The 27663-nt window shown below is 37.6% G+C and overlaps 1 protein-coding gene across 6 annotated transcripts in view; it reads right to left on the bottom strand.

The window, feature by feature from the left end:
- CDK14 (cyclin dependent kinase 14) overlaps positions 1-27663 on the bottom strand; it is a 614333-nt gene that overhangs the window by 125494 nt on the left and 461176 nt on the right. For all 6 annotated transcript variants that reach the window (XM_060633845.3, XM_060633844.3, XM_060633843.3 and 3 more), the window contains one exon: positions 17747-17795. In XM_060633845.3, the coding sequence (XP_060489828.1) occupies positions 17747-17795 (49 nt within the window). The remainder of the gene's footprint in view (positions 1-17746; positions 17796-27663) is intronic.

Raw genomic sequence — 27663 nt, 5'->3', positions numbered from 1 at the left:
ACCAAATCTCCATATGGAAAAACACGGTTGTAGGCATTTTATATGAGGTCAAGTCCTGGTGATGCATTCAGCTTCGTGACTGTCATACTGGGATGCTAGGATGAAAACCTTTTTTTTTCACTTTACTACACAGCTCTCCTTTTAATATACTGCACTTGTTTTCACAATGTTTCCTGCACCAAGAACTTCCATTAAGAGGAGAAAATAAGACCTCAAGGACAGGGGAAAAACTATTGGTATTTCTTGCATACTCATGGGTACAGATGTAGAAGTTAGGTGGAAATTAAAATGAGTATTTATTATTACAGTTTCTGAGGTTCAAGAATCCTAGGGCAGCTTAACTGGGTAGTTCTGGCTCAGGATCTCTCACAAGGTTGCAGTCAAGTTTATGTCCAGAGCCAGTCATTTGAAGCTTGATTGGGCTTGGTGAATCCCCTCCCAGTATGGCTCACTCGCATGGCTGTTGGCAAGAGGTCTTAGGTCCTCACCATGTGGGTCTTTTCATAGGGCTGTTCACATGACATGGCAGCTGGCTTCTGCAGAGCCAGTGATTAGAGAGAAAGGGGGGCAGGCAGAGCTAAGGAAGGAGCTGAAGTCTTTTACAACCTAACTCGAACACTAATGTGCCATCACTTCTGTCCTATGCTATTGGTCACCAAGACCAAACCTGGTACAAGGTGGGAAAGACTACGCAAGGGTGGAAAGACCAAAAGACAGGGATCACTGGGGGCCCTGTGGGGGTTACTGAACCATGCTGATGATTATAAAAGGTGTCTAGGTTTTTTAAAAATTGTGTATAAATATATATGCATGTATATATATATATATATGCATATATATATATGCTAAAATTTGTCATTTTAAGCATTTTCATGTATGCATTTCAGTGGCATTAATTACATTCACAATATTGTTCAACCATTACCAATGTCTATTTCAAAATCCTTTTGTTACCCCAAACAGAAACTCTACACTAATTATGTAACATATTTTTCTTATTAAAATACCATGACAGTATTATAGATATTTTTCAGAAAGTAGAAAAAAAATCACCCCAAATTCTACCACTCTAACACAACAGTTTTCATCTTGTATATTACATTTCAGTCACAGTTCACAGATTTTTTTGTGTGTGTTTATTTATTTTGAGAGAGAGAGAGAGAGAGCGCGCCAGTGAGTGGGGGAAGGACAGGGAGAGAGGGAGAGAGAGGGAGAGAGAGAGAATCCGAAGCAAGCTCCACGCTGTCAGCACAGAGTCCAATGCAGGGATTGATCTCATGAACCATAAGATCATGACCTGAACGGAAATCAAGAGTCGGACATTTAACTGACTGAGCCACCCAGGAACCCCTAAATCAAATTTCTTGATGGTGCCATGAATGAATATCTTTACAGCTTTTAACACATTTCCATTATATGTTCCATGTTGTTTATCAGTTTATAGTGCCCTTGGCAGTAAATAAATGGATCCACTTCTCTATAACCTCACCAGCACTGGTGTTTCAGAAGAAAGAGATTATGCACCTGGGGGACTGGCGGGCTACTGAAGGGCTGTTGGATGGAGACATAGGAACCACCAAGGCAGCTTTTTGATTTTTTAAAATACTGCATTAAAACATTATTTGTCTTGATTACTCAGTTCTTTTTTGGTGCCACCTTAAATTCTGAACCCAAGGTGAGTGCTTTCCTTGCCTCATCCTAGTCTCAGCCCTGTTACATAAAAAATAGCAAATGAGGGATATATTTACTTGCTCTTGAGGCTACAATATAATTGAAGGAGGGGAAATAAACTTTCTAAAAGAAGCTTAAATGTTCCTATCAGAAAAGTGTGGAAAACTTTTTGAGAGTTATTTTGGGATTAAATGAGATAATTCAGACAAAAGCATATGGCATGCCATAGGCACATCCATGTGCGCCATGAACACACACAGTTGTTAGTATTTAATAATAAACATTCCTGTTAATTTTCCATGACTTCCATCCATGAAAAAAATTAAACTGACCTACTAAATGCAGTAAAAGAAGTTTTCTCTAAATCAGACTATATCCCTGAAAATCCTTTGGTAGAAAACACCTCATAGGGAAATTTACAACTGGAAAAAATAAAAGCTTCAAGGTCATGAATAAACTTATACCAAAGCCAATTCAAACCAAAACACACAAAAACAACTCATTTTTTAAAACGCTCATCAAATAAAACAATGATAGAGCATCTTAAGTAAAAATATGTTGAATATCATTTTACATACCTAAAGATAGATACATTTTCTCGATAGATATGCTTCAGGAATTATTTAATTTCAAGAAGATTTTGTAAATGTGTTTTGTTGTGTTACATATCAAGGTATACTCCCCTCTTGGTCAATCTCCCCTTTATTCTGTTTTCCCTCTTTATAACGGTCTAATATCTTCCTCATTTTGTGGCCCAGCATGACTGGTTCCTGGCCTATTTTGTATGTCTTGATTTTCTCTTGCCTAGCAGGCACTTGGTTGCTGACCTCAAATCCACATTATCAAGACTACAGTAAAAAGCATGTCTTCTACCTGGTCATCCTCATTCCTCTTTTTCTTTTCCCAACCCTTATGTTCAAATGGTCCCCAAGTACAGTGACTCACAAACATGTGAATCAGCGCCCTCAGAACTGTAGAATATCAAACTGTTGGCTACTAGAATTCTGACTTACTGCAACATGTGTTTGGAGAGGGATTACTGTAATTTCTTACGTGGCCTGGGCTAAAGTTAGCATGGGGAAAACATTTGTTTGTGTTTGATTTGGTTTTGCGGTTCAAGCCCTAGAAAATAATTTATTCTACTCTGTGATGTGATGAATGCTACAAATATGAGAACCCATCAGAGGAGAGATCTTAAAATTTTTAGAAAAAAGTATTTCATATTTCAATCAAAAGATATCATTTATTCCTATATGAGAGTGTGTAATTTAAGGAGTGATTTTTAGCAACAAATGTGTAGGGTATATTTTAACTCAAGAAGAGTTAAGAACTGGTATTTTACAGTCTTCTCCTAGTTCTTAGCCCTTGCCTTTGACCTTGCATTTTTTTCTCTCTGTACCTATATAAATCTGCATATCTTTGCATCATTATCAAATAGCCTAGGTGTTTATGGAATTTACAAATGGCTATTCCCAGCACAGAAATAGTTGCTATGTAATAGAGACTTCTGTCTAATGGTTTCTCTGCAGATAACACAAATGTCCATTAACAGAAAGCCTACCACTCTTAGACTGACAGGGAATGGCTTTGTGCATGGGAACCCAGTCCTAAAGCTGTCAGCATTGACAGAAACATCATGATCCCTCCCTATTTTGTTCTGTTGTTACTTGAGATATAGGGATGCCTAGGCTTTTCCAAGAGGATGGTTTCTTTTTTTTTTCTTTTTTTAGTTTTTTAAAATGTTTATTTATATTTAAGAGAGAGGGAGAGAAAGACAGTGCATGAGCAGGGGAGGGGCAGAGAGAGAGACGAGACAGAATCTGAAGCAGGCTCCAGGCTCTGTGCTGTCAGTGTAGAGCCCAATGCGGAGTTCAAACTCCGGGACTGTGAGATCATGACCTGAGCTAAAGTCAGACGCTTAACTGACTGAGCCACCCAGATGCCCCCGCCAAGAGGATGGTTTCTTAAAGAAAAATGTGGCTACCAAGCAGCCCTTTTGTTTCTCATTATGTACAAGAGGTTGTGGAGCTGGGGGCATGGGTGCTATAAAGGGTGGTTTGATGGGGAGCACAGAATAAGGTAAGGCTATCTTTACTGAAATGAGCACAACCTTTGAGTTGCACATTCCTTTATTCCTGCCTTTAATGCCACATTTGGCTCTTATGGAAAATGATTTATAATGGAAGGGTTATCATTCCATATCCATGACTTAAAGAAACCTCAAACTGACTTAACTGTTAGAGCTCGTTATTTGCTTGAGTACTAATTCCATCTTTACATATTAAATAAAAGAAAGATAACTGAATAAAGTTGAAAAGCTGCATATTTATTATCCTCTGGGGTCCAACTACTTATAATTGCCAGGTATATGTAGGTAAGGGTATTTTCAGGCAGAAGCTAGTGGTACAATACAAACTATTAAAAAAAAGTCTCGTTATGTCTTCAAACCAACAATATCAGTATAATATAGGAAACTGAAGATATGCATTTGCACATTGTGTATAAAAATACAGAAGCATTTGAAAGAATTATTACTTGGGAACTTATGAGAACATTTTCAAAAGAACATCGAGGTCACTTTATAATGGATGGAACAAGCACAGGCTTTATTTTTAGTCAGTGTAAAGAATTATTTCATACAGAGAGACAGAGTGTGGGGGGCGCACTCCAAATTAAGGAATAAGCTTGTTTGTGGCTTGACACATTTTAGCATATTCTTAAATTTTATTTCTATATTTAGGAAAATCTAGGGGCAATGGGTGGCTTAGTCAGTTGAGTGTCTGGCTTCAGTTCAGGTCATGATCTCACAGCTCATGAGTCTGAGCCCTGCATCATGCTCTGTGCAGACAGCTCGGAGCCTGGAGCCTGCTTCGGATTCTGTGTCTCCCACTCTCTCTGCCCATCCCCCACGCATGCTCTGTCTCTCTTTCTCTCAAAAATAAACAAACATTAAAAAAATTTAAAAAAAGAAAATCTAGACATCACGATGTGATCAAACTGAGATGGTGACATGTTAGATGCCCAGAGGAATAGTGCTGCCGAAACGCCAGGCTTTAAAACTCCATTCTGGATATCCAAGAGAGATATGCTCAATATTCAACAAAATCAAAGAATTGGAAAATTGGAAATCTCTCAGATGTTCTGAGAGAAAGAAATCCTGGGGCAGAGTCTGAGGATGTGGATTTAAGCCTACAGCTCTATGAGAAAGAATAAGCAAGGGACTGAAAGTCTGGGTAGTAGACTTTTAGCTACAAGATCTAATCTACCTCACAATATATTCTGGTAAAACATTTATTATGAACTGATCAGAATTCATGCACTATTCTGCACTGTTCAATTTGGCGACCACAAACCACATGTGAGTATGTAAATTAATTAAAATTAAATAAGATAAAAATTCAATTCCTCAATTACACTAACCATATTTTAAGTTAAAGAACAGCCATGTGTGGCTAGGAGCTACCATACTGGACTGTGCAGATATAAAATATTTTTATCAATGCATAAAGATCTATTGCACAGTGCTGTTCTATGCCCTTTCAAGATCTGCTGCAACTTCTAGAAATTTCTAAAATTTAAAACAATTGTGTAGTTTATACACTGGGAAGATTTGGTTCTTTGGATGAGAAGTAGAAACTGGGTTGAGAAAATTAGTGAATGCAGTTATACAGAAGAGGTCTGGCTGGGTCAGTGATTACTCTAAAAATGTGCTGGCCATTAAGAGAAAGAGCCTAAAGTCACGATGGATGGAAGATGTCCCTGTGGAAATCTTCTTCACTTTCTTGGGGGAGAATAAGAGACATCAGATTTTTTTCAGGGGTCACAACCTAAAAATAAAGATGTGAGGTAGCAGAATTCTGGAATAGAGCAAAGCCTAATTTGACACCAAATAAAATCACAACTGCTGGTGTAATTCAACTCAAATTCTAAACTTCAGTTAAGGGTGACAAGAAATGAGAGACAAATGGAAAAATCATATTTGTATTCATGTGTAAATAAAATGATGTGTTCCATTCTATTCAGAGGCAAAGGCATGGAATCTGGTGTAATCCTTAATCAAGTAGCCTGCAAAGGACCTGAGACAATAATAACATCTGCCATCTAAGCAGATACCTAAAGTGGCAGACAATCAAAGCACGGGGAAGCTCTGACTTCTCTACTAGAGATATCTTACTTGTTTTGCTAAAGGAAAAAAAAAAAAAAATCAGTGGCTTATCTCACTTTTTCTTTCCCCAGAACATGCTGCCCTCTACAGGCCACATGGATATGCACATACATAAAGATCTGCATGATTAAGGGTTCAGTTATATCCAAATTAATAGGATCAGCAGCAAAGCTATAATGAAAATGAGGGGAAGCAGTTAGTTATAGTTGTCTGAAAGCTTTAGGATCAAGTCGAGAAACAATCAACACTTATAAGCCTCTAATAAACCTTACTTCTTCAGCTGACATAACTCTGAGAAATCATAAACAGTACTGTAGTCCTATTATGGAATTTTCCTGGAGAAGCTTAAAAGTATGTTGACAGTCGACTTTCTTTTGTTTTAACTAGGGAGGGGAAAGTGCAGAAGAGAGAGGAAGAAAAATGGTTACTGTGGTTTGAGAGCTTTCACTAACATCTCCAAAGTATACCAGTTTTGATCTAAAACTCAATATATTAAGACTAGGCTCTAAGTTGGAAAATAAAAGCCAATGAATTTAATGGAATATACATGACTTTATCCCTGTTATGAGTTTAATTTTTAAACCTTGGCTGCAGTGAAGTGGTCAAAATATAGCCTAAGAAATGAGACCTATCCTTTATCTTGACTTCAGATCAATTATTCCCCAACAGTCATGCCATAAACACTCTCTCTCTCTCTCTCTCTCTCTCTCTCTCTCTCTCTCTCTCTCACACACACACACACACGCACACACACACACACACACACACACACACACACACACAGCTGCTATGTTTATTGGTGTTGTCACTAAAGGATTTAGCTGGACAAACATCACAAAGATGATGACTGATTTAATTGAATTTATGATCAAATGTTTTCCATTGCAGGAAGAGTGGGAAATCACTTATGGGGAGATTTGAATAATTTAAGGGAAATTCTCTATTTGGCATTATGTTTGTATATCAAGTCTTGAGGGATTACATACAGCTGAGGTCTAGCAGAGAACTCACATACAGATACACAAAGATATGCTCTGTGACAAATGCAACAAGGGCCAGAATATTGTTCTTTTGTGTTGATACTTCTATTCACTTATATCTCATTTATAGTCTGATTAAGGACATCCACACACATATATACTATAAGACTTCAACTGTAAACTGCCACTAGGTTCTTTTGCGATCCCCAAAATGTCCAAATGATCTAAAAATGCTCTTTTAGATAAGACAAAGGATAATTGGTTTGGGGGTTGTATCCTTGTCTGTTTATGGCATTTTAAGGTATCTTTGTTGTTGTTGTTGTTGTTGTTGTTAAAGACATAATGAAATCTATTATTAAAATCACTCCCATGATGAATATGACCAGGTAACATGAGATTTGTGCTTTAGGGTATGGACTCGGTTCAATGTCTGAAAGAAAAAGGCCAAGTTACCTTTGGAATTCCCTACCGGTTTGCTCCTTGGTGATGACAGATGTACCAAATGAAGGCCATGCTCCCAGCCTTCATTAATTATGTTTCTAGGGATAAGTTGTCCACCCGCCCCATTAAAAACCCCAAATCAGCAAGAATAATTATTTTTGGTCTCACCACTCATCTCTGGGTCAAGTGGACACCCAGAACTAACACACCTGGTGTAGTCTTACCTATAAGTCCATGTATGAAGAGCATGACAGGAAAGCTCCAACAGATGCTTTGAACTTGATAACAGTGTCCATGGGTTTCTTTCAATATAATTAGGAAAACTGTCTAGTAGATGTGTTTAAAGACTTAGGATAAATCAAAGTTCTATGTTAATTATGTACAATGCTATTTGTTAACATATCACTCTTAGGAAGGAGCTGCTGAGAATGAGGGAATCTTGTTTCTATATAAGAAGTATTTTTTTTAATGATTTGGTGACCAAGCAGTTCAGCATGTGTTCCTAAGAAGGAACACATGAGTCCCTGTATAGCAGTGGGACTCATGTTCAAGAACTGTTGCTTATTTGGAACTGAATGAAACAATCTAACTGGCAGGGGAGGACAGGGTGTGTTGAGAAACAAGAGGGAGGTAAGCTAATGTTGGCCAATGGTGCCCCATCATGAACACTCATGCTTTATTCAATCCTCACAATAATCCTGCCAAGGGTTTTAAAGACTAAACAACTGGGGCTCAGATTGATTAGTGAGCTTCCTAAACATTATACCATTGAGTAGCATATCTAGGACTGGAACTTGAACCCTGTGATGCCAAATCACATGGATTTCAGGCATTTTATTCCCATTTGGCCAACTATGAGTTTTTGCAGCCTTCCTTCTTCTTTTCTATTATTTTTTGGTTCATATCAAAAGTATTTATTGACTGTGTATTCTTTCTTACAAGGTCAAGTCTATTAACTATATCTTCACAATTGGTGGAAGTTGTGCCCACTTTTATAGAAAGTCTCCCTATATAATGAGGTTTGCCCAATCCTAATTTTCATGATAACTGACCAAAGAAAAGTGTGGAGTGGGTGAGGTGGATACAAAAGACAATGTTGTTAAAATCATCTCTTTCTCCAGTGACTTTTTAAAAATTTTTTATTTATTCATTTTTTTTTAATGTTTATTTCTGAGAGAGGGAGATAGAGTACAAGCAGGGGAGGGGAGACAGAGAGGGAGACACAGAATCTGAAGCAGGCTCTAGTCTCTGAGCTGTCAGCACAGAGCCTGATGTGGGGCTTGAACCCATGGACCATGAGATCATGACCTGAGCCAAAGTTGGGACACTTAACCAACTGAGCCACCCAGGTACCCTTCCAGTGACTTTTTATGTTCATCTTAATTTTGAGGCTGATGGTTCACTAAACTCATAAACATTTTCTTTTTAAAAAAAATTTTTTTTTAATGTTTATTTATTTCTGAGACAGAGAGAGACAGAGCAGGAGCAGGGGAGGAGCAGAGAGAGAGGGAGACACAGAATCCGAAGCAGGCTCCAGGCTCAGAACTGTCAGCACGGAGCCCAATGTAGGGCTTGAACTCACAAACTGTGAGATCATGACCTGAGCCGAAGTCAATCGGTCAACCAACTGAGCCACCCAGGCGCCCCAACTCATAAATATTTTCTTAACCAAAAGAAAATGATAAAAATAAGTGTTGAGTTTTTTTCATATCCAGTTTTTTTTTAAATAAATAAAGAGCAGTGAAAACTGCATTTCAGTTTATGTTTCACTTTTTAAAATGTGGTAATTTTCAATATTCTGAAGCTGAATAATTAACATATGTACCCATGGGGTCCATGGGAAGCTTATTTAGAAAGTGGAGATTCTCAATAGCATCTCCTATGTGGTGAAGAGGAAACTAAGCCTTTATGATACTTTCTGAGTAGAGTTAGGGTAGATCAAGGGGGCCGGGAACAACAGCAGAGAGGTGAATTCTTGAGGGAGTTCAAAAAGGGGAGAGAGCTGTGTGTCTAACCCCTAGCAGTTCCCAACAGAAAAGAGAGAGCGGGAACAGAGAAGGAGAAAGGAATAGAGACACTTGCAACAGGCAGTGCCCCTCAGGAGGGAACAGCGTGGCTTCTTGAGGGGAGGAGGAGGGGAAGGAATGTCTGCTTGATGTTCTTTGATACTTTTACTAGTCCCTCTGCAGATTTATTACACTTATTGGGTCCCCCAGAGCTATTATTTTCTCAGTGTTTACAAATAAAAGACAGGGATGAGAAGCAAAAATATAAAGGAAGATCTCTGTATACTTGAGCACAAAATGCCAAGAACTCAAACGCATAGACTTTCCAAAGCATCAGACATCCACACTTGTACTACACTGGTGGGCACTGAAAATAAATGAATAGTTTACACGTTGAGCTACAACTGTGCTGCCCAATATGGTAGTTACCTATGGCTATTCACATTAAATTAATTAAGGTTAAATAAACTTTAAAATTCATTTCCTAAATCACTCTAGCCACATGTCAGGCGATCAATAGCCATAGGAGGTTAGTGGCTGCTGCACTGGGCAGTCCAGATAGAAAAGATTTGCATCAATGAAGAAGGTTGTATTGGACAGCACTGACCTAAAGGGGACAGAAATGCTAGGCCAAAGTTTCAGATAATTCAGAGACTATGGACTTTCTGGAGAATAATCTCTTTTTTTTTCCTCTATGCAGGAGGTAGAAAATGATTTCTTCCTGATTTTGGGGATACCTAATGTGAACCGGGCAACATGGAGCCACCAGAGTCAGAGTGACATCTGTGCTTGTCACTAGATGGGTCAGAGATCAGACGGAACAGACTGTGTCTGACCTGGTGAAGGCTGGGATTGCCCCCTCTGCTCTACCTTACCCCATGACTCATCACTGAATAGGAAACCCCAGTATCCACTTGTGGAGAGCAGAATGGCCCCAAAGATGTCCACTCACTAATCCCTGAAGCCTGTGAATATGCTACTTTCCATGGCAAAAGGGACTCTGCAGATGTTATTAAGGTTGCAGATCTTAAAACAGAGAGATTAACCTGGATAATACGGGCAGGCCTTTAGAAGCAAAGAACTTTCTCCTACTGAAGGCAGAAGAGATAGGGCAGGAGGGGAAGTGAGAGAGTTATGAAGCAATGAGAAAGACTCCTGCCATTGACTGGTTTGAAGCAGGAGGGGGCAGTGTGATGAGGAAACAGACGGCCTTTGGTTGCTGGGTGAGAGTTCCTGCTGACAACCAGTAAGGAAAAGAGGGCTCAGCCCTCTGGCCACTAGGGACTGAATTTTGCCCACAGTCTAAATAAGCCTGCAAACAGATTTTTCCTCCACCCCTCCAGATAGGGCCCAGGCCTACCGATAGCTGAGTTTGGCCTTGTGAGACCCAGAGCAAAGAAACAAGCTGAGCCCATCCAAACTCCAGCTCAACAGAACCGTGAGATAATACTTCTGTGGTGTTTTACACCAAAATATTTATGGTAATTTGTTATGGCAGCCACAGAACACAAACACACCGTTTTAGATTTTGGAGAAGCAGAACTTCACACACGCTTCTAGAATCTGTTTCGGGAAACAGTTCAAGAAAGCCTAATTCTATATGTTGTCCTCCTTTCACAGAAACAGGCAGCCCAGCTGCTCCTGGAAACCCTGTGCCACTTCAGAAGCATGGCTGGATTTTATTCCCTAATGAGCTGGATGGCAGAAAGAAGGTATTAGCTGCACCATAAGTATGTACTTGGGGATGAGGAATCCAACACATCATTTAAAAAGCTGAAAAACAATAGCCATTGCCAGGTCCCAAGCCTGGCACGTACTGCCAATTAGTAAGAGAGAAGATGGATATTTTCTGTCTATCAGAAGTGGAACAAAAAACTTGTGCTCAATGGATAACAAATAGCACGGGGTTTGCCCTTGGCCATCACCAGGGGTTATTAATGATAGCAAATTCTTTGCTACCACAAGAAAGACATAGACAAGATATCTGGCAATGGCACAAAATGACAGAGGATAACCTCCTGGGGGAAGTGGGAGCTGTGTGGAATAGGGTACGAATGTCACTAGCAGGGTCTGAATGGGTGGCCAGGAGGCCTGTCATCTCTAGCACTTAAGATTGTCACGAACCCGCCTTTATCCCAATGGTGCATTATCCAGCAGTGGGCACAGGGGAGGCCTGAGTTGATGTGTGTGGTCAGCCTGCCACAAACACTTTCCCCAGGAAAGAAGTCAGATTTCTATTCCAGCCCAGCTCTCTTGCTGCTGAAAACCCAGACTGGAAATGAATTGCATCATTTCCCAGAAGAGATCTCCATGACCAAGATTGTAATAAGAACAAAACAAAATAAGATATTGATCCACGTGAATATCAGGGTTATTAAATTGATATTTCTTTCCTAAAATTCACGTTGGGGCATACATTCCAAGTTGTAGTTTTCCATAGCATCGATCATTTGACCTCACTGAGCATGTTTTCTTTTTTTCAAGCTATATAGAGATAGTAGTATGTGTCCTGACTACTTCCCAAGATGGTTAAAAAAGACATGAGGATGTGAAAACATACAAGAAAGCAAATTCTATATTGCAAAAGGCTGCCCAAGTGTTAATTACCATGGCTACCCCATCACAACTCTGACTACAGGGCAAGGAGGGTATGTTAGGCCTTTGACTATGTATGTTTTATATGTTATCATATCTATGCTATTGCTACTATTAGTAACCAGGTCTGGGCCTTTGGCAATTTCCCAACTTTCTCTTGCCTAGCTTTCTCTGTGTCCTCCTGGCACCTGCCCCGACCCATATCTCTGGACAGCCCTTGATACTGTCTTCTTCGGGGCTCTCTAGGACTCCCACCAGCACCTGGACTCCTCTTTCCCTTTTCAAAAATATAGTTTTCAATTTTCTAGAAGAACCGTTCTCTGTGAGGTAGCAGGGGGTTTAACAGATCTGGTAAACATCACACCTACATGTTGCTTTCAGTAGCTGAAACAGTGAATCACTCTTGTGAAAATGAATGTTCCCAGAAATTCCTCTGAATTGCCGCTTTGGGGCCTCCAAACAACACCACGCACAGGTGTCCAAGATCAGGACAGACACCTGTGTGGATCTGATTATCCAAGTGTTGCAAACTCTATTTCCAAGGGTGTCATGAGGAATTGCACCCCCTGTAGCCTCCTGAAGCTGGGCTCACATCCACGAGCCGGGCAGGGAAGAGCTGCAGCTCCAACTCATCCTGGGGTTAAGAGAATGGAATTCCAAAAATGTCTGCTGTAGAGCTTGTCACCCCAATATATCCAGGCCTAAAAAAAGTGCATTGATAATGTACAGAATAATTTCTTTGGAAATACTGGGGGAAGAAATCTCCAGGCACTAAATAAATTAAAACTGTTACTTTGAAGTAAATAGACTTATAACAAAAATGATCAACAATGAAAAAAAAATGTGGAAGTGGAGGACGGACTTCAGAATCTGGCTCAGCTCAACTGCTCCTCCTAGTGCCAAAAGCCATTCTTATGTTCCTCTCACACAGTTAAGCTGGTACAGAAATGGAAAGTTCTAACTTGCTTTGCAATATATTCTTATTTTGGAAAATTTCAGATCAACTTAGAACAATAAGGCAGAGTAGAAAAAGAGGGCTTCTGGTTTCTTGAGAAGGCACTGATTTAAATCTTAACTGAACATAGTCAGATGTTGCCATAAGAAAAACAGGGAATCAGCAACATAAATTAGAGAGAAGTTTACATTTTTCTTTTAAATATTATTTTAAAGACTATGTTTTATGCACATGTAACATGGATCTAGCAAGTCATCTATAAAATATGTTCTGAAAGTTAACCATTGAATGAGAGAACGTATTCAAGGAAAGTTCAAGAATACAAAGTTAGGAAACACTTCAATCTTCTAAGTCAGGGTTTGTCACTGTTGGTGCATTCAGATATATGCAGGTCAATGTCTTCTTGTCTATCTTTGCATTTCCACTAAGGGAGCTTCATAACAATGACTCTGTACTTATTACGCATTTTAAAGAATCAATGCTTTCAATTCTTAGAGGAGAAATTCAGTTGGACCTACCTATCAAGGAGGATTATAAATCGAACCAGAGCACGTAGGTGGAGAGAGCAGGATGAGGTTGCCCTACACCTATTCGAGTCTGTGGACACGTATTGCTTTATCAACCATGAGCTGTTCTTTCCAAATATGTCTTCTGTGACAGGGTGGTTTATCTTGGGTTCTCTTTTTGCTCCGTTCAAACCCCCCAAATTGTTCAGCTGTTAAAAAGTTCCAAAACAAGCAAATGTGTTCCTGGAATCCTACCCTTAACATTGCTGGAGAGCATATACTAAGGCTGCTTCTCCAGCCAAAATAATAAAAGATCTTTTAAGTGGCTGAAATTCTTGGTTGATTGCATATACATGCCAATGTCAGACAACTCTAAATAGAGAGATTTGGAACAAAAATAGGGAGAGTTTTATAACTCCAATGAAATAAAATGGAATGTTTTGAAGGAGGTCAGAAAACAGTACATGTATTTATATAAAATTAAGATTTATCTCCCTTTAATCCAAAATCCCCTTTTAAACAGGAAGAGCCCACGCAACTCATGCATGTCCAATATAGGGGAATAAAAGTACTTTCTTTTCTTTATTAATATATATTTATTAATCTCAATCCTGTAATTAAGATTTCTTCTTTATATTATCCTTTTGAGTTTAGATATCTGCTGCATCTTTTGATATTTTTCTCCCATTATTGCATTGTTTCCCCAGAATACTTAAAAAAATCCTTCAAAGGATAAAATTATGCCCATGGTTACTGGTATAAACGAAGTCAGCAGGGAATTGTATTGGCATTACCTAGGGCAGGCTTGGCCCCCAAATAAACTGGGTCACTTGTTACAGCTGTTCAAAGAGATTCAAGGATTCATTTCTCAAGAAATTATTACTCTTTTAGGCAGGTTAACAGATCCACTAGCTTTAATAGCTGAGTTAATATGTATTTTTAAATACATTGCTATTTAATTTTAAGCAGTGACTTACTTTTTTATATTAACCTACCCGTCTTCTATTAACCCATCTAAATTGAATTCAAATTAGTTCTTGCAAATTAGTTTCCTTTATTTTGAACCTATTACTGCTATATACGAGAATTTACCAATAGCTCGTTTCGTAATTGTGCTTGTAGACAAGCAAATTCGTTTGTAGTGATGGAGAAAGCCAGCACTTGCTTACGAGTCTTTAAATGCAGTTCTTCTGAACTTAGAGCTCATTCCGAAGTGAGGGATGTTGAAATGTCTATGATGGTTGCAAGGTCGCAAGTCCATTTGGATGAAGAATCAATAACAAATTAATGTCTCTGAATTTTCAGTTTTCTGTAAATTTCATTGGGTTTTAATAGGCTAGAGGCTATTGCTTGGCTCTAAGGATTCAGTAGGTAACACTGGGATACCAGAAAGTAGTATTTTTATAACATTTTTCGTGATATTTTATTACTTAGTGTTTTTTTTTTAATTTTTTTTTTTATACGTTTTATTTTTGAGACAGAGAGAGACAGAGCATGAACAGGGGAAGGGCAGACAGAGAGGGAAACACAGAATCGGAAGCAGGCTCCAGGCTCTGAGCCATCAGCCCAGAGCCCGATGCGGGGCTCGAACTCACGGTCTGTGAGATCATGACCTGAGCTGAAGTCAGACGCTCAACCGACCGAGCCACCCAGGCGCCCCATACTTAGTGTTTTTTGAAATAACTCCTTAAGGCAACAAAAAATAAGACTTATGGGGACTTAAAAAATAGCTTGATTCTAAACAAATTATGTTTATAATTTAAAAATCTTACCTCAAGCTAACAGCTTTTAATAGTTTCCCTAACATGTTTTAAAAGTAATCTAAGGGTAGGACCCAGTTTATTAAATGCTTTTGTAATTTCTTTTTAAAAAGCATATGTGATGTTAGAGATTAAAAGAAAAACATTAACTATAATTCTACCAGCTCATTAAAAAGACTTTACATGAAAATGTAAGATTTCCTTCAGTATTTTATTTTTTTATTAAAAATAATTTAAGTTTTATTAATTTGTTTTTGAGAGAAAAGGAAAAGCAAGAGAGTGAGTGCATGACCAGGGGAGAGGCAGAGACAGAGAGAATCCCAAGCAGGTTCCAATGACAGCTCAGAGCCCCACATGGAGCTCGAACCCATGAACAGTGAGACAGATTATGACCTGAGTGGAAAACAAGAGTCGGATGCTCAACCGACTGAGCCACCCAGGCGCCTCTCCTTCAGTATTTCAGACCCTGGCTTTGGTAGAAAAATTATAAATCCTATAAAAAATCCTATAGAAAATGCAATTAATAAATATCCCTGAAGTTATATCTTAAAGAGAAAACTGTTTTCTTATTTTGTGAAAAATCGTATTCTGAAGAATTCTTACTTGCTGTTAAGAATAAAAGCATCTATTAAGAAAATACCTAGCATCTTTTAAGAAAAATTTAAAGGAGATTGTGCATGATGCACATAGTTTTTAAAATGTCTAAAATGTCAATACCAGAGCATTCTACATCCTGATTTCCATCAATGAAATTAACTACTTTTGTTATAACATGAACAACTCTCAGAGAAAAGGGAGTATCAAGTCTTAGGTGGTCAGAATGAAGTGAAGCAATGCAAAGCTTGAATACTATTTCAATTTTACTTTTCTTTTACCTCATTTCTCCCAGAGTAGAGTAATGTAAATGGCTAGAAGTACCTTCTCTGAGAGGCATCTCACTAGTGACTATTGAAGGCAGAATGAGAAAGGCCCTTCACCTGGGCATGCATGCTAGACTGTTTGTGATGGCAGGTGGTGCTGAATACAAGTCACAAAAATGAACGACTGAAATGCGCCATGTGGAAATGAATGGGGTCATAACCACAAGGGGATGGCGGAAGAAATATCCTTCAGCATTGTCTACAGACACCCCTCTCCCATCTTTTGTAGATGATTCTAAGTGGATAAGATCTGCCATTTATTTTCCTGGGCAATTTGGAGGTCATTCTAGCTTTGTCCCTCTGATGGAAGGAAATGGAGGTTCTCTAAATTGAAGGCTATCCGCCACAAACGCTACGTGTACATTCGGCAGATATTCCTGTCACTTCAAAGATGGGGTTAGAAATTCAATTGCTTTATAAAAGATTGTCTCATACAATGGTTACCTGGTTGGACAAAACTTTTTGAGCAATATGAGAGAATGTGTTTGATCATTTAATTAAGGTAGGAACTGTATACTGTATATATTATCTGGTGTATGAAAGCACTTAATTAAAATGTTAGACTGCTGATCAGTAAAGAGGGGGAGGTGGAAGGGCAAAAGAGTGAGGAACACACACAGAATGTTCCCAGAAGACGGCATGCCTCCCAGAGGAGACTCTACACATAATAAGAACTAACTCTTCAAATGGCAAATGCAAAGCCTTGTGTTAGACAAAAATAATTATCCCAGCGCTCTTCTAAGATGGATTTAATAAAAATAAACTGCCAAATCTTTCAAATAAACCACTGCAGAGTTTCACGTACTCATTCCATGAGTTCCCTTACAATAAGCTGTCCACTGTATCTACTGACAACACCGATTAAAGGCATTTTTATTATAAAAAGGTTTTTTCTTATTTTTTTATTTTTATAATTGATGGTGTCTAAAATTAAATATGTCATAACAGTAAAAACTAAGGCAATAATACTGAAGTCCCCAAAGACAAAATTTTGTTATGACACTGTAAAAATTTTTAAATCAAAGCAGTTCCAGTTACTTTTTCCCCAGCATAATGCTTGAAATATGATATCCACAACTAACAAGAGTGACTCAATTACTCTGCTTTCCAACTTTCAATGGTTTACTAACAGGTTGGCTTGCAATAAAAGACCTATGATTAACTTGAGAAACTCAGATCTTCAGATTTCATCAAATTTCAAAACCAATAAATAAAACTATTTCAACAAGATCAGATGAGAGAACAGAAATCAAATAAACAGATGACATACATTTCAAGCAATATAGGTACTTAGTTTTCTAAGAAGGCCTAGGGGAACAATAGATAAACTGAAAAAATGTGAAAGATCAATTTTATCTCGCTCACAGGTGTTCACCAACATTATTTAGATTAGAATCAGTCATTAAATTGCACTTAAATGCTATTTTGCTGATGCTAAAATATTTCTTGAATTTAGTTACAAGAAGACTGAACCCAGTGAATTTTAGGATTTATCATTTCGAAGCAATGCCACGTTGCTCTCAGAACCCAAACTCATATATAACAGCATTGGCTTAGGCTGAACATGGCGGCTGGTGCATAGTTATGCCTTAACAACTGTTTAATGGTTAAATGAATGGAGAAATGGATATTTGGATGAACAAATGAAACAAATGTCAAGACAAACTTATTTGGAGACTTTAGAAATTGAGAGAGGGACTGAGAGAAAAAGAGAGAGAAAACAAGCATAAACGGTATATGGACTTACTTATTCCACGCTTGCCTAAGGTTTTTAGAGCTGTACAGGGTAAAGCGTTCTGAAATAAAAAAGAAAGATGATAAACAATCTTTGTTTCCGATGTATAATTTGCAAATATGTTTTTTAAAAAAGCTCAACTTTTATAAAGATAGCGTCTGATTTAGTGATGAGTCCACTAGCCACACTACATCTTCATCTCTAGATCAGGCAGTTACGAAGAATAAAACAGGAAAATCTTAACATTGTAAATATGAAGCATTGTTTTCTTATGTGTAGGGTGATTTATTTAATAATCTGTTTCCTAGTAATTATTTCTGAGAATAACTAAGTTTTAATTGAGTTGAAAAAGAAACACAAATTCCAAACCTCCAAACTGTAAGTAGTTTGAAGAACTTTGACACATCAGTGAAGTGAGAGCCACTGTTTTCACTATGAAGACATCTCTAACCAAATACAGTAGTGCTGGTTCTCCTTTCTTACACTACTTGGTATTTATACATGCTCAAAGTCAAACTACTAATGTCCTATAATGTATATTTACATTCATCATTGAATCATCTTTATTATATTTTTAAATTAAGATGTAATATGTTTTACCATGTTAAACAATAAAGTAGCACACACCTCTCCTGCTCCTTATTATTTTTTTAATAATTTTTTTAATGTTTATTTATTTTTGAGAGAGACAGAGTGTGAGCAGGGGAGGGGCAGAGAGAGGGAGAGACACAGAATCTGAAGCAGGCTCCAGGCTCCGAGCTGTCAGCACAGAGTCTGACACGAGGCTTGAACTCACAAGCCGTGAGATCATGACCTGAGCCAAAGTCAGATGCTTAACCGACTGAGTCACCCAGGCACCCCTCCTGCTCCTTGTTTTTGACTCCTGAAAATACAGCAATTGTTAATGGCTTGGGTATTTTCTTTCCACATATTTCTTTATGTTTATAAACACAAACCCATATATACACACAAATATATGTACTATTTTAATTTTAAAATGGATTGCACAGTAAACATTCTCTGAATTTTTTAAGGTACTTAATAATATAGAGCAAACAGTCCTTTAAATAAAGAAAATAGATGTAATACTTGTTTTAAAACTGTATAATATTACACAGGATAGAAGTACCATAGTTTTTGACCATTCTCCTACTGAGGAAAATTTGGTAGCTTCCAGTTCCTTTTCCCTTAAAAACAATGCTTCAAAAAATATCCTTGCACATCTACCTCTGTATACTAATGTTTTCATTTTTATAAGACAGATTTCTTTTTTTTTTTAATTTTTTAATGTTTATTTTTGAGACAGAGAGAGACAGAGCATGAACAGGGGAGGGTCAGAGAGAGGGAGACACAGAATCTGAAACAGGCTCCAGGCTCTGAGCTGTCAGCACAGAGCCCGACGCGGGGCTCGAACGCACTGACCACAGATCATGACCTGAGCCGAAGTCGGACGCCTAACCGACTGAGCCACCCAGGCGCCCCAAGACAGATTTCTCCATATAGAACAGCTTGACAACTGGTATGCACATTTTACGTTTTAATAGATGCTGACATACTACTTTTCATATTCCTACCAGCAATGAAAAAATGTGCCTCTATATTATGCATCCCTGGAATGCAAGGATGGTTTCATATATGCAAATGAATCAATGTGATATACATTAATAGAATATAAAAAATAAAAATCATATTATTATCTCAACAGATGCAGGAAAAGCACTTGACAAAATTCAACATCTATTCATGATAAAAACTCTTAACAAACTGGGTCTAGAAGGAATATACCCCAATATAGAAAAGGCCGTATATGACAAGTCCTCATTCTCAATCAGGGAAAGTAGAAAGCTTTTCTTCTAAAATCAGGAATAATACAAGGATACCCACTCTCAGCATTCCTATTCAACATGCTACTAAAAGTCTGATCATGAGCAATCAGGAAAAAAAAAGGAAGAAAGAAAGAAAGAAAGAAAAAGAAATAAAAGGCATCTGAAGTGGAAAGGAAGTAGTAAGACTGTCTCTGTTTCTAGATGACCTGATTTTACACAGATAACATCTTAAAGACTCTACCAAAAAAACATTAGAATAAACAAATCCAGTAAAGTTGCAGAACACAAAATCAATACATAAAAGTCAGTTGTGTTTCTATATAATAATACTGAATTATCTGAAAAAGAAATAAATAAAACAGTTGCATTTATAACAGCATCAAAAACATGAAATGCCTAGGAATAATTTTAACCAAGGAGGTAAAAGATCTGTACACTGAAAATTACTAAAATACTGATGAAAGAGATTGAAGACATAAATAAATGTAAAGGAATCCTGTGTTTATGGATTGGAAGAAATAATATCATAAAAGGTTCATATTACCCAACATCACCTAAGGTCTAATACTATACTATTAGAATACTATTTTACTATTTTTTAATAAAAACAAAAACATAAACAAAATAGTCCTAAAATGTGTATGGAACCACAAAAGACCCCAAATAGTCAAAGTAATCTTGAGAATAAAGAACAAAGCTAGAGTAATTGCACTTTATGATTTAAAACTATCTTACAAACTTACAGTAATCAAAACAGTACAGTAGTAGCATAAAGACAGACACATAGACTAACAGAACAAAAATGAAAGTCCAGAATTAAACTTGTGCTCTATGGTCAACTTATATTTGACAAGGGAGCCAAAATACTTAATGGAGGAAAGATAATCTCTTCAATAAATGGTACTGGGAAAAATGGATATTCACATGCAAAAGAATGAAACTGGACCCCTATTTAAACCATGCATAAAAATTAACTCAAAAAGCATTAAAGACTTACATTTAAGACCTGAAAGTAGAGATGAAAACATAGGGAAAAAGCTCCTAGGCACTTTATGGATACGACACCCAAAGCACAAGCAACAAAAGCAAAAATAAACAAGTGAGACCACAACAAAGTAAAAACCTTCTGCACAGCAAAAGAAACCATCAACAAAACGAAAAGGTAACCTACAGAATGGGAGAAAATATTTGCAAACCACATATCTGATAAGAAGTTAATATGCAAATTATATAAAGAACTCATATAACTCAATAGCAAAAAACAAAAACAAAAACAAAAACAAACAAATAATCTAATTAAGAGGTGGGCAAAGGACCTGAAAAGACATTTTTCCAAGGAAGATATTCAACTGGCCAACAAGTACATGAAAAAGTGCTCAACATTACTAATCTTCAGGGAAATGTGAATCAAAACCACAATGACATATCACATCACACAAGCTAGCATGGCAATTATCAAAACACCAGAATAACAAGTGCTGGAGAGAATGTGGAGAATGGGGAATGTTTATATACTGTTGGTGGGAATGTAAACTGGTGCAGCCACTTTACAGTATGAAGGTTCCTCAAAAAATTAAAAAGAGAACTACCATATGATCCAGCAATTCCACCTCTGGGTATGTATCTGAAGGAAATGAAATGATTAGAAGAGATTTCTGCACTCTTATGTTTACTGCAACATTATTCACAACAGCCAAGATATGGTAACAACCTAAGTGCCCACTGATGAATGAATGGATGAAAAAAAATGTGTACCTGTACATTCACACACAATGGATATTATTCAGCCATAAAAATAAAGGAAATTCTGATATTTGTGACAACATGAATGGACCTGAGGGCATTATGCTAAGTGAAATAAATCAAAGAAAGACAAATACTGTATGATCTCACTTATATGTGGAATCTAAAAAAACCCCTAAACTCATAAAAGAGAACAGACTGGCGGTTGACAGTGGCAAGGGGCGTGAGGTAGAGAAACAGATGAAAAGCAGTCAAAGGGTATAAATTTCCAGTCATAAAATGGATAAATTCTGGGGACTTAATGGAAAGCATAGTGATTTTAGTTAACAATATTGCATTGTATATTTAAAACTTGCCAAGAGAGTAGATCTTAAAAGTTCTCACCACAGTGGGGAGACTGGGTGACTCAGTTGGTTAAGTGCGACTCTTGACTTTGGCTCAGGTCATGATCTCATGATTCATGAGATCCAGCCCTGCGTTGGACTCTGCAGGATTCGGTCTTGGGACTCTCTCTCTCTCCCTCTTTCTCTGCCCCTCTCTCATGTGCATGCTCTTTCTCTCTCTCTCTCTCAAAAATAAACATTAAAAATAAAGTTCTCACCACAGACACACAAAGATCGTAATTATGTGAAGTGATGGATGTGTGAATTAAACTTACTGTGGTATCATCTTGTAATATACATATATATATATGTATATTCATCGTATATATACATATATATATGTATATGAATATATATAAAATCACACCTTAAACTTGCACAATGCTATATGTCAATTATATCTCAATGAAACTGGGGAAAAAAGTGTTCTGCAAAGTAAAACAAGGAGATATAATGTAGACTGACCAGTATGAGAGGGACACTTTAGATCAGGTGATGAGGGAAGGGGAGTTTCAAACAAAATAGTCAACAAAATAAAGTTCCCATTGGAAATCTGGTTGGAGTTTCATTAAAATATATATTTATCTGAAAAGAATGACATAAAATCTTTGTATATATTAATATGGTATGTCTTTTCATTTAGACAGGATTTGTGTGTATGTCCTCCAATAAAATTAAATGGTTTCTTTTTCATATTGATCCTGTTTCTTTTTAAAAATTGAATACCTAAAGGCTTAATTTTGCTTAATATTGGTTGGTATCTTTTTTCAGTGTTGTCTGCTTTTAATTACAAGATTTTAAAGGAGATAATGTAAATGGTTGATATTGCTTTGGGACGGTATGTTTCCTGTGTAAGAACAACCATTTGATAAGAAGAACAAAAATAAATTTAAGAACATACTCAGCTTACTATTTTTTTAATGTTTATTTATTTATTTTTTGAGAGAGAGAGAGAGAGAGAGAGAGAGAGAGGGAAAGAGAGAACAAGGACATGTCGGAGAGGGGCAAGAGAAATTCCAAGCAGGCTCTGCACTTTCAGCACAGAGCCCAGTGCAGGGCTCGAACTCACAAACTGTAAGATCATGACTTGAACCAAAACCAAGAGTCAGATGTTTAACTGACAGCCACCCAGGCGCCCCTCAGCCTCCTATTTCTAAACACAGAGTTTATCGAAATGGAATGACTGGAAGCAATGATTCATTAGTTCAACTACTATTTATTGAGCAACTACTGTGTCCTTGGTGTACTTCTTGGGGCTGAGGATATAGAAGGGAACCACACAGAAAACCTACATGCAAGCAGGTAGTTCATATTCCAGCCAGGACATGCAAGGCTGGAGTGGGTCTGCGGGACAGGTGGCTGGAGCAGACAGTGTAGGAGAGGCAAGCGGAGGCTGAGACAGAGAAGGTGCCCAAGGGCAGAAGACTGGCTCACATAGAGCCATTGTGGCCTGAGGGACACTATCTAGACATTTTTTAAGGACCATTCTGGCTCTTCTTTGGAAAATATACTATCGAAAGTGAGGGTGGAAGCAGGAAGACCAAAAAAAGTTTATTACAACTGTATGGGAGAGAGTTGATGTGCTTTGGGTTATAGTAACAGAATGCCTGCAGTGAGAAGGGGTCAGTCTGCAACTCATTAAAAGGCAGAGCAATAAGATTTATTGATGAATTGGGTATAGGGTATGATAGAAAAGTAGGAGTTAAGATGACTATAGAGCATTTACTGATCTTCAATTTCCAGGTTTCAAAGATTTAGAATTTCATATTCAACTCAAATATTACCCTGAGAATACATTAATCTTTCCAGGCTGATTCAGAAGGTACTTAGTTTTCATGGAGTTTCAGAGTCATCATTCAAGCAGGGATAAATGTTAAAATATTTAATAACCTGCAAGGCATGGGCACTGACCAATCAGTGCAGAAACTAGTCATTATGCTATAATGGTGTGCATTCGCTGAAGATCAGGCCTTGTTACAAATATCTATTGTTCTAAAGCTCTAGGTGAAAGTGCTCACCAACAATTATATATTTATATGTCTCAAAAGATCATCTAATGCCTGAGTTTATTCTCCACTAGACTGTATTATAAAGTCACAACATAATTCAGCCAGTTGGTGTAGAGCAGAAATTTAAAGGCATATTCTAGGTTTGAGGATTAACTGACAAAGAAAGGAGAAATGGGGAGAACAGTTCTTTTTATAAAGTCTTTAAAAAATTATTATTATCTAAAGTCTGGTATTAAAAAAGCAAGATATATTTTAAAAATTAATTACATCACATGTTCTTGTAAAACAAATTTGATCTCCTTAACTTTGTACTCCCCACAAAGTAATTTAAATAATTTGCTATGATTTCAGGAGGAACAAGAATTCCATTACAGATAAAATTAATACAATCCTGCATTTACAAGTAAATTATTAGTCTTGCAATTAATGACTGCACATAAATATTAGTTCTAAGAATTGCCTCTATTTAGAGTTTGACAGGATACGCTAATAGAAAATTTTTTCAGAAGTACAATATGTCAGATTTAGCAATGCATAAAAGAGCCAAAATTGAAATATGCCATATGAAAGAAGAAAAAATAAGGAAGAATGAAGTGTTCCTACGTCTACCTTCCATCACTGTTCACATAGACTCAATTCTTTTAGCAAATGTTACCTGGGCACCTGCCTGGATACCAGGAGCTGCACTGGACACAGAAATGAGTAAGTCCTGGTTTTAGATCAGTGGCACAGAAACGCAAATAAAGAATTACAAACACAGGGTGAACAGTGCTGCAATGTGGATATGGACATAGTCCCTTGGGAGCCCAGAGGCAGAGCCACTGTTTCTTTTCCAAATGAAGGCAGGATAAACTCAAATATCTGAAGCTAGCCCCACTAAAACACAGAAGCTGCTCTCTTGTATCCAATGCCTCTCAGATCTTAACTGCCAAAGTACACAATTTCAAATGGAGGGTTCGCTCACATTTTTTTTTTGCCGTGAACATGCATTACATTTATCATTACATGAAAAAATTAGATTTTAAAAACGATTTCCATTATGAATAAAAGTAATGTTCCATTAGAACAAACACAACATAATTAGTCATGCAAGTTTTAAAAACAAAAAGGTGCTGAAATCAGTGCTCCAAATCACTAACAGGTATGTTTAATAAAATATTCGACTGCCTCTGAATAATTTTATCAGATGATTCACAGTTATTTGCATATGAGTGTTTTACACTGTTCTGCTTTAAGTTTACTCTGTCAGTTACCACTTTAATGTCAGCTTTCTCTTTCCAATTATGCTTAAACTAGAAGTTTAGAATGTTGTGATTTAAAGCATTGGCTAACTCTGAGCATAACTGAGGAGTGCAATTAATTTAAACCTGCAGGCTGATTTTCACCTTCTCGTCTTATTGCAGGGACACTGCGGAGGATGATCACACACAGTGGGAGACCAGGGAGGAGAGCTGGGGCACAGAAGAAATCACTTGCTATGCGATATGATGGGGGTGAGAAGACAGAAAACTGGAAAGGTTTTCCCTCAAACTGCCGCAATTTGTTGAAATTCCACAGGAAAACAACTGGAGAACAATGACACGCATTCTAGTTTCCCAGCTCTAAAGAGCCAAATCTGCAATAGCTTGAGGCATTATGAAAGCATATTTTAACCCACAGGAAGAGAAAACCTAAATTGGAATTTACTCATTTGCTATAGGTATGTACTGTAGACATCGGGAAAATAATTTCAATTAATTTTTCCCCTCATTTCTTTCTCACTAGTTTTATGTTTATTTGTTTTGTATCTTAAGGGATACTGCTGTGTTTTTAACTTCAATAACAAGAAAGCATATGAGTAAATAGTTAAATCAACCAGCCAGTTAAAAACCTCAAGTATGTTCAAAGGACTTGAGAGGTGAAATCAGGGTTTGTAAACCAACACTTTTCTTTCTTTTTGGGGGGAGGGGCAGCAATAAGAAGAGATCTTAAAAAGTCTAAAACTTTAGTTTATCTTTTGCAAACAGATTTTATATCATCCAATGTAAATAACACCATAGAATAAGTCTTTTATAAGTTAATATAAAAATGAGTATGTCCAAAATGCCACAGGAAATGTTGGATGTACTAGATAATTAACTCCTCTAAATGCAAACATTCGCAATTTAAATCTTTTAGGATTATTTTATACTTTAACAGATACATTTACTCTTTCTTACTGAGCTTGTAAGAAAGTAGCAGTAATTTCATCGAAGAACTGTGGCCATCCTACTACCTGGAAGAGGTGGTGAACCTGAGGCCTTTTTTAGGATTATTTCGGTGAGGCAAAAAGGCTCTGGTTCTTTAGAAGGTGAACAATGAACACAGTTATGAATCACTCTGGTAACATTTCATTTTTATTTTTTTTTAACGTTCATTTATTTTTGAGAGAGAGAGTGTGAGCAGAGAAGGGGCAGAGAGAGAGGGAGACACAGAATCCGAAGCAGGCTCCAGGCTCTGAGCTGTCAGCACAGATCCTGTCACGGGGCTCGAACTCACAAACCTTGAGATCATGATTTGAGCTAAAGTCGGATGCTTAACGACTGAGCCATCCAGGTGCCCCCACTCTGGTGACATTTCAATCACTCTTATTATTTGTTGATGTAACATATAATATTCTTAAGTCCTTTAGGATAGGAGGCATGAGTATTCTTTCTTTCTCTCATTTATTCTACAAATATTTATCATGTGCCTACTGTCTGCCAGGGCCTGTTCTAGCACTGTGGACATATAGTAATGCACAAAACGTGTCATCATAAGAAGCCCACAGTAAAACATGGGACTGATACTAATGGATCATCAATAAAAGAAAACTGTATTTACAAGTATGTGCAAGAATTTTCATGCACTTTACTTTCTTTTATTAGGAAAACTGAGCCAGTGCTGAACATTTCAGTTGATAGTCCTATCAGGACATAGAAAAGTCGGGTTTAAACTATCTATCTACAGCTCTTAGAACAGAAGTAAAGCAGCACTCCTGCACAGAAGATGAAAGTTTACCCCAGACAGAGAGGGCTAAACTTGTTGCAAAATAAGGGGATTTTAAATATTTCAACTCCAAAAAAGCAGAGTGACCCAAATGGACAGTTTAGAAATAATGTGTATGTTTGCACAACTGCAATTCAGTTTTAACACACGTGATATCCCCAAAGTACATAATGACTGAGATTTGATACAGCTCCAGTGTTATCAATCAGAGGTTGTGACATGACATATTAATGCTGAACAGAACTCCACTGTCTCTGTCACCCAGAGGGCTATCTCAAAATGCTGAGCAGTCACCCTCAGAAGTAGACAGAGGAGACTGAAGCACTCTGACCCACCCTGGCTGCAGCAGATCAGCTTTTAATTCCTAACAGGGTGAGTTTTAAAATAAGTAATCTCTGAGCAACTTTCGGAAACAAACGTTCTACTATATTCATTAAATATTTTTACTTCTCATGTCTTGGCTTTTCTTTTTTTTTTTTTTAACGTTTACTTATTTTTGAGACAGAGAGAGACAGAGCATGAACGGGGGAGGGGCAGAGAGAGAGAGGGAGACACAGAATCTGAAGCAGGCTCCAGGCTCCGAGCCATCAGCCCAGAGCCTGACGCGGGGCTCGAATTCATGGACCGCGAGATCGTGACCCGAGTTGAAGTCGGATGCTTAACCGACTGAGCCACCCAGGCGCCCCTGTCTTGGCTTTTCTAACACACACACAAATGTGGCTTTGTGAGTGCGTATTCCCTGACGGTCTTCAAACTATCCAACCTAAAAGTCATGGAACGCTTCCCTTCCCATACACTGTTTTTCTCTAGAGAAGTAAAGTTTAACCATAAAAGTTTAATCATATGAAAGTCTACAGTGTACTATTCATAAATAAGAACATATCTCTACAGCTCCCAGAAAAGAAAGGAAAAGAAAGGTTTTGCATCTTACTCTCCATGGGTCCCCACTCACACCTCCATCT

The sequence above is a fragment of the Panthera onca genome, chromosome A2 (assembly GCF_046562875.1).
Source record: "Panthera onca isolate mPanOnc1 chromosome A2, mPanOnc1 haplotype 2, whole genome shotgun sequence".
NCBI classification, from domain to species: Eukaryota; Metazoa; Chordata; class Mammalia; order Carnivora; family Felidae; genus Panthera; species Panthera onca.
Note: the sequence above shows the minus strand (reverse complement) of the source record. Positions and strands in the feature narration are given on the sequence as shown.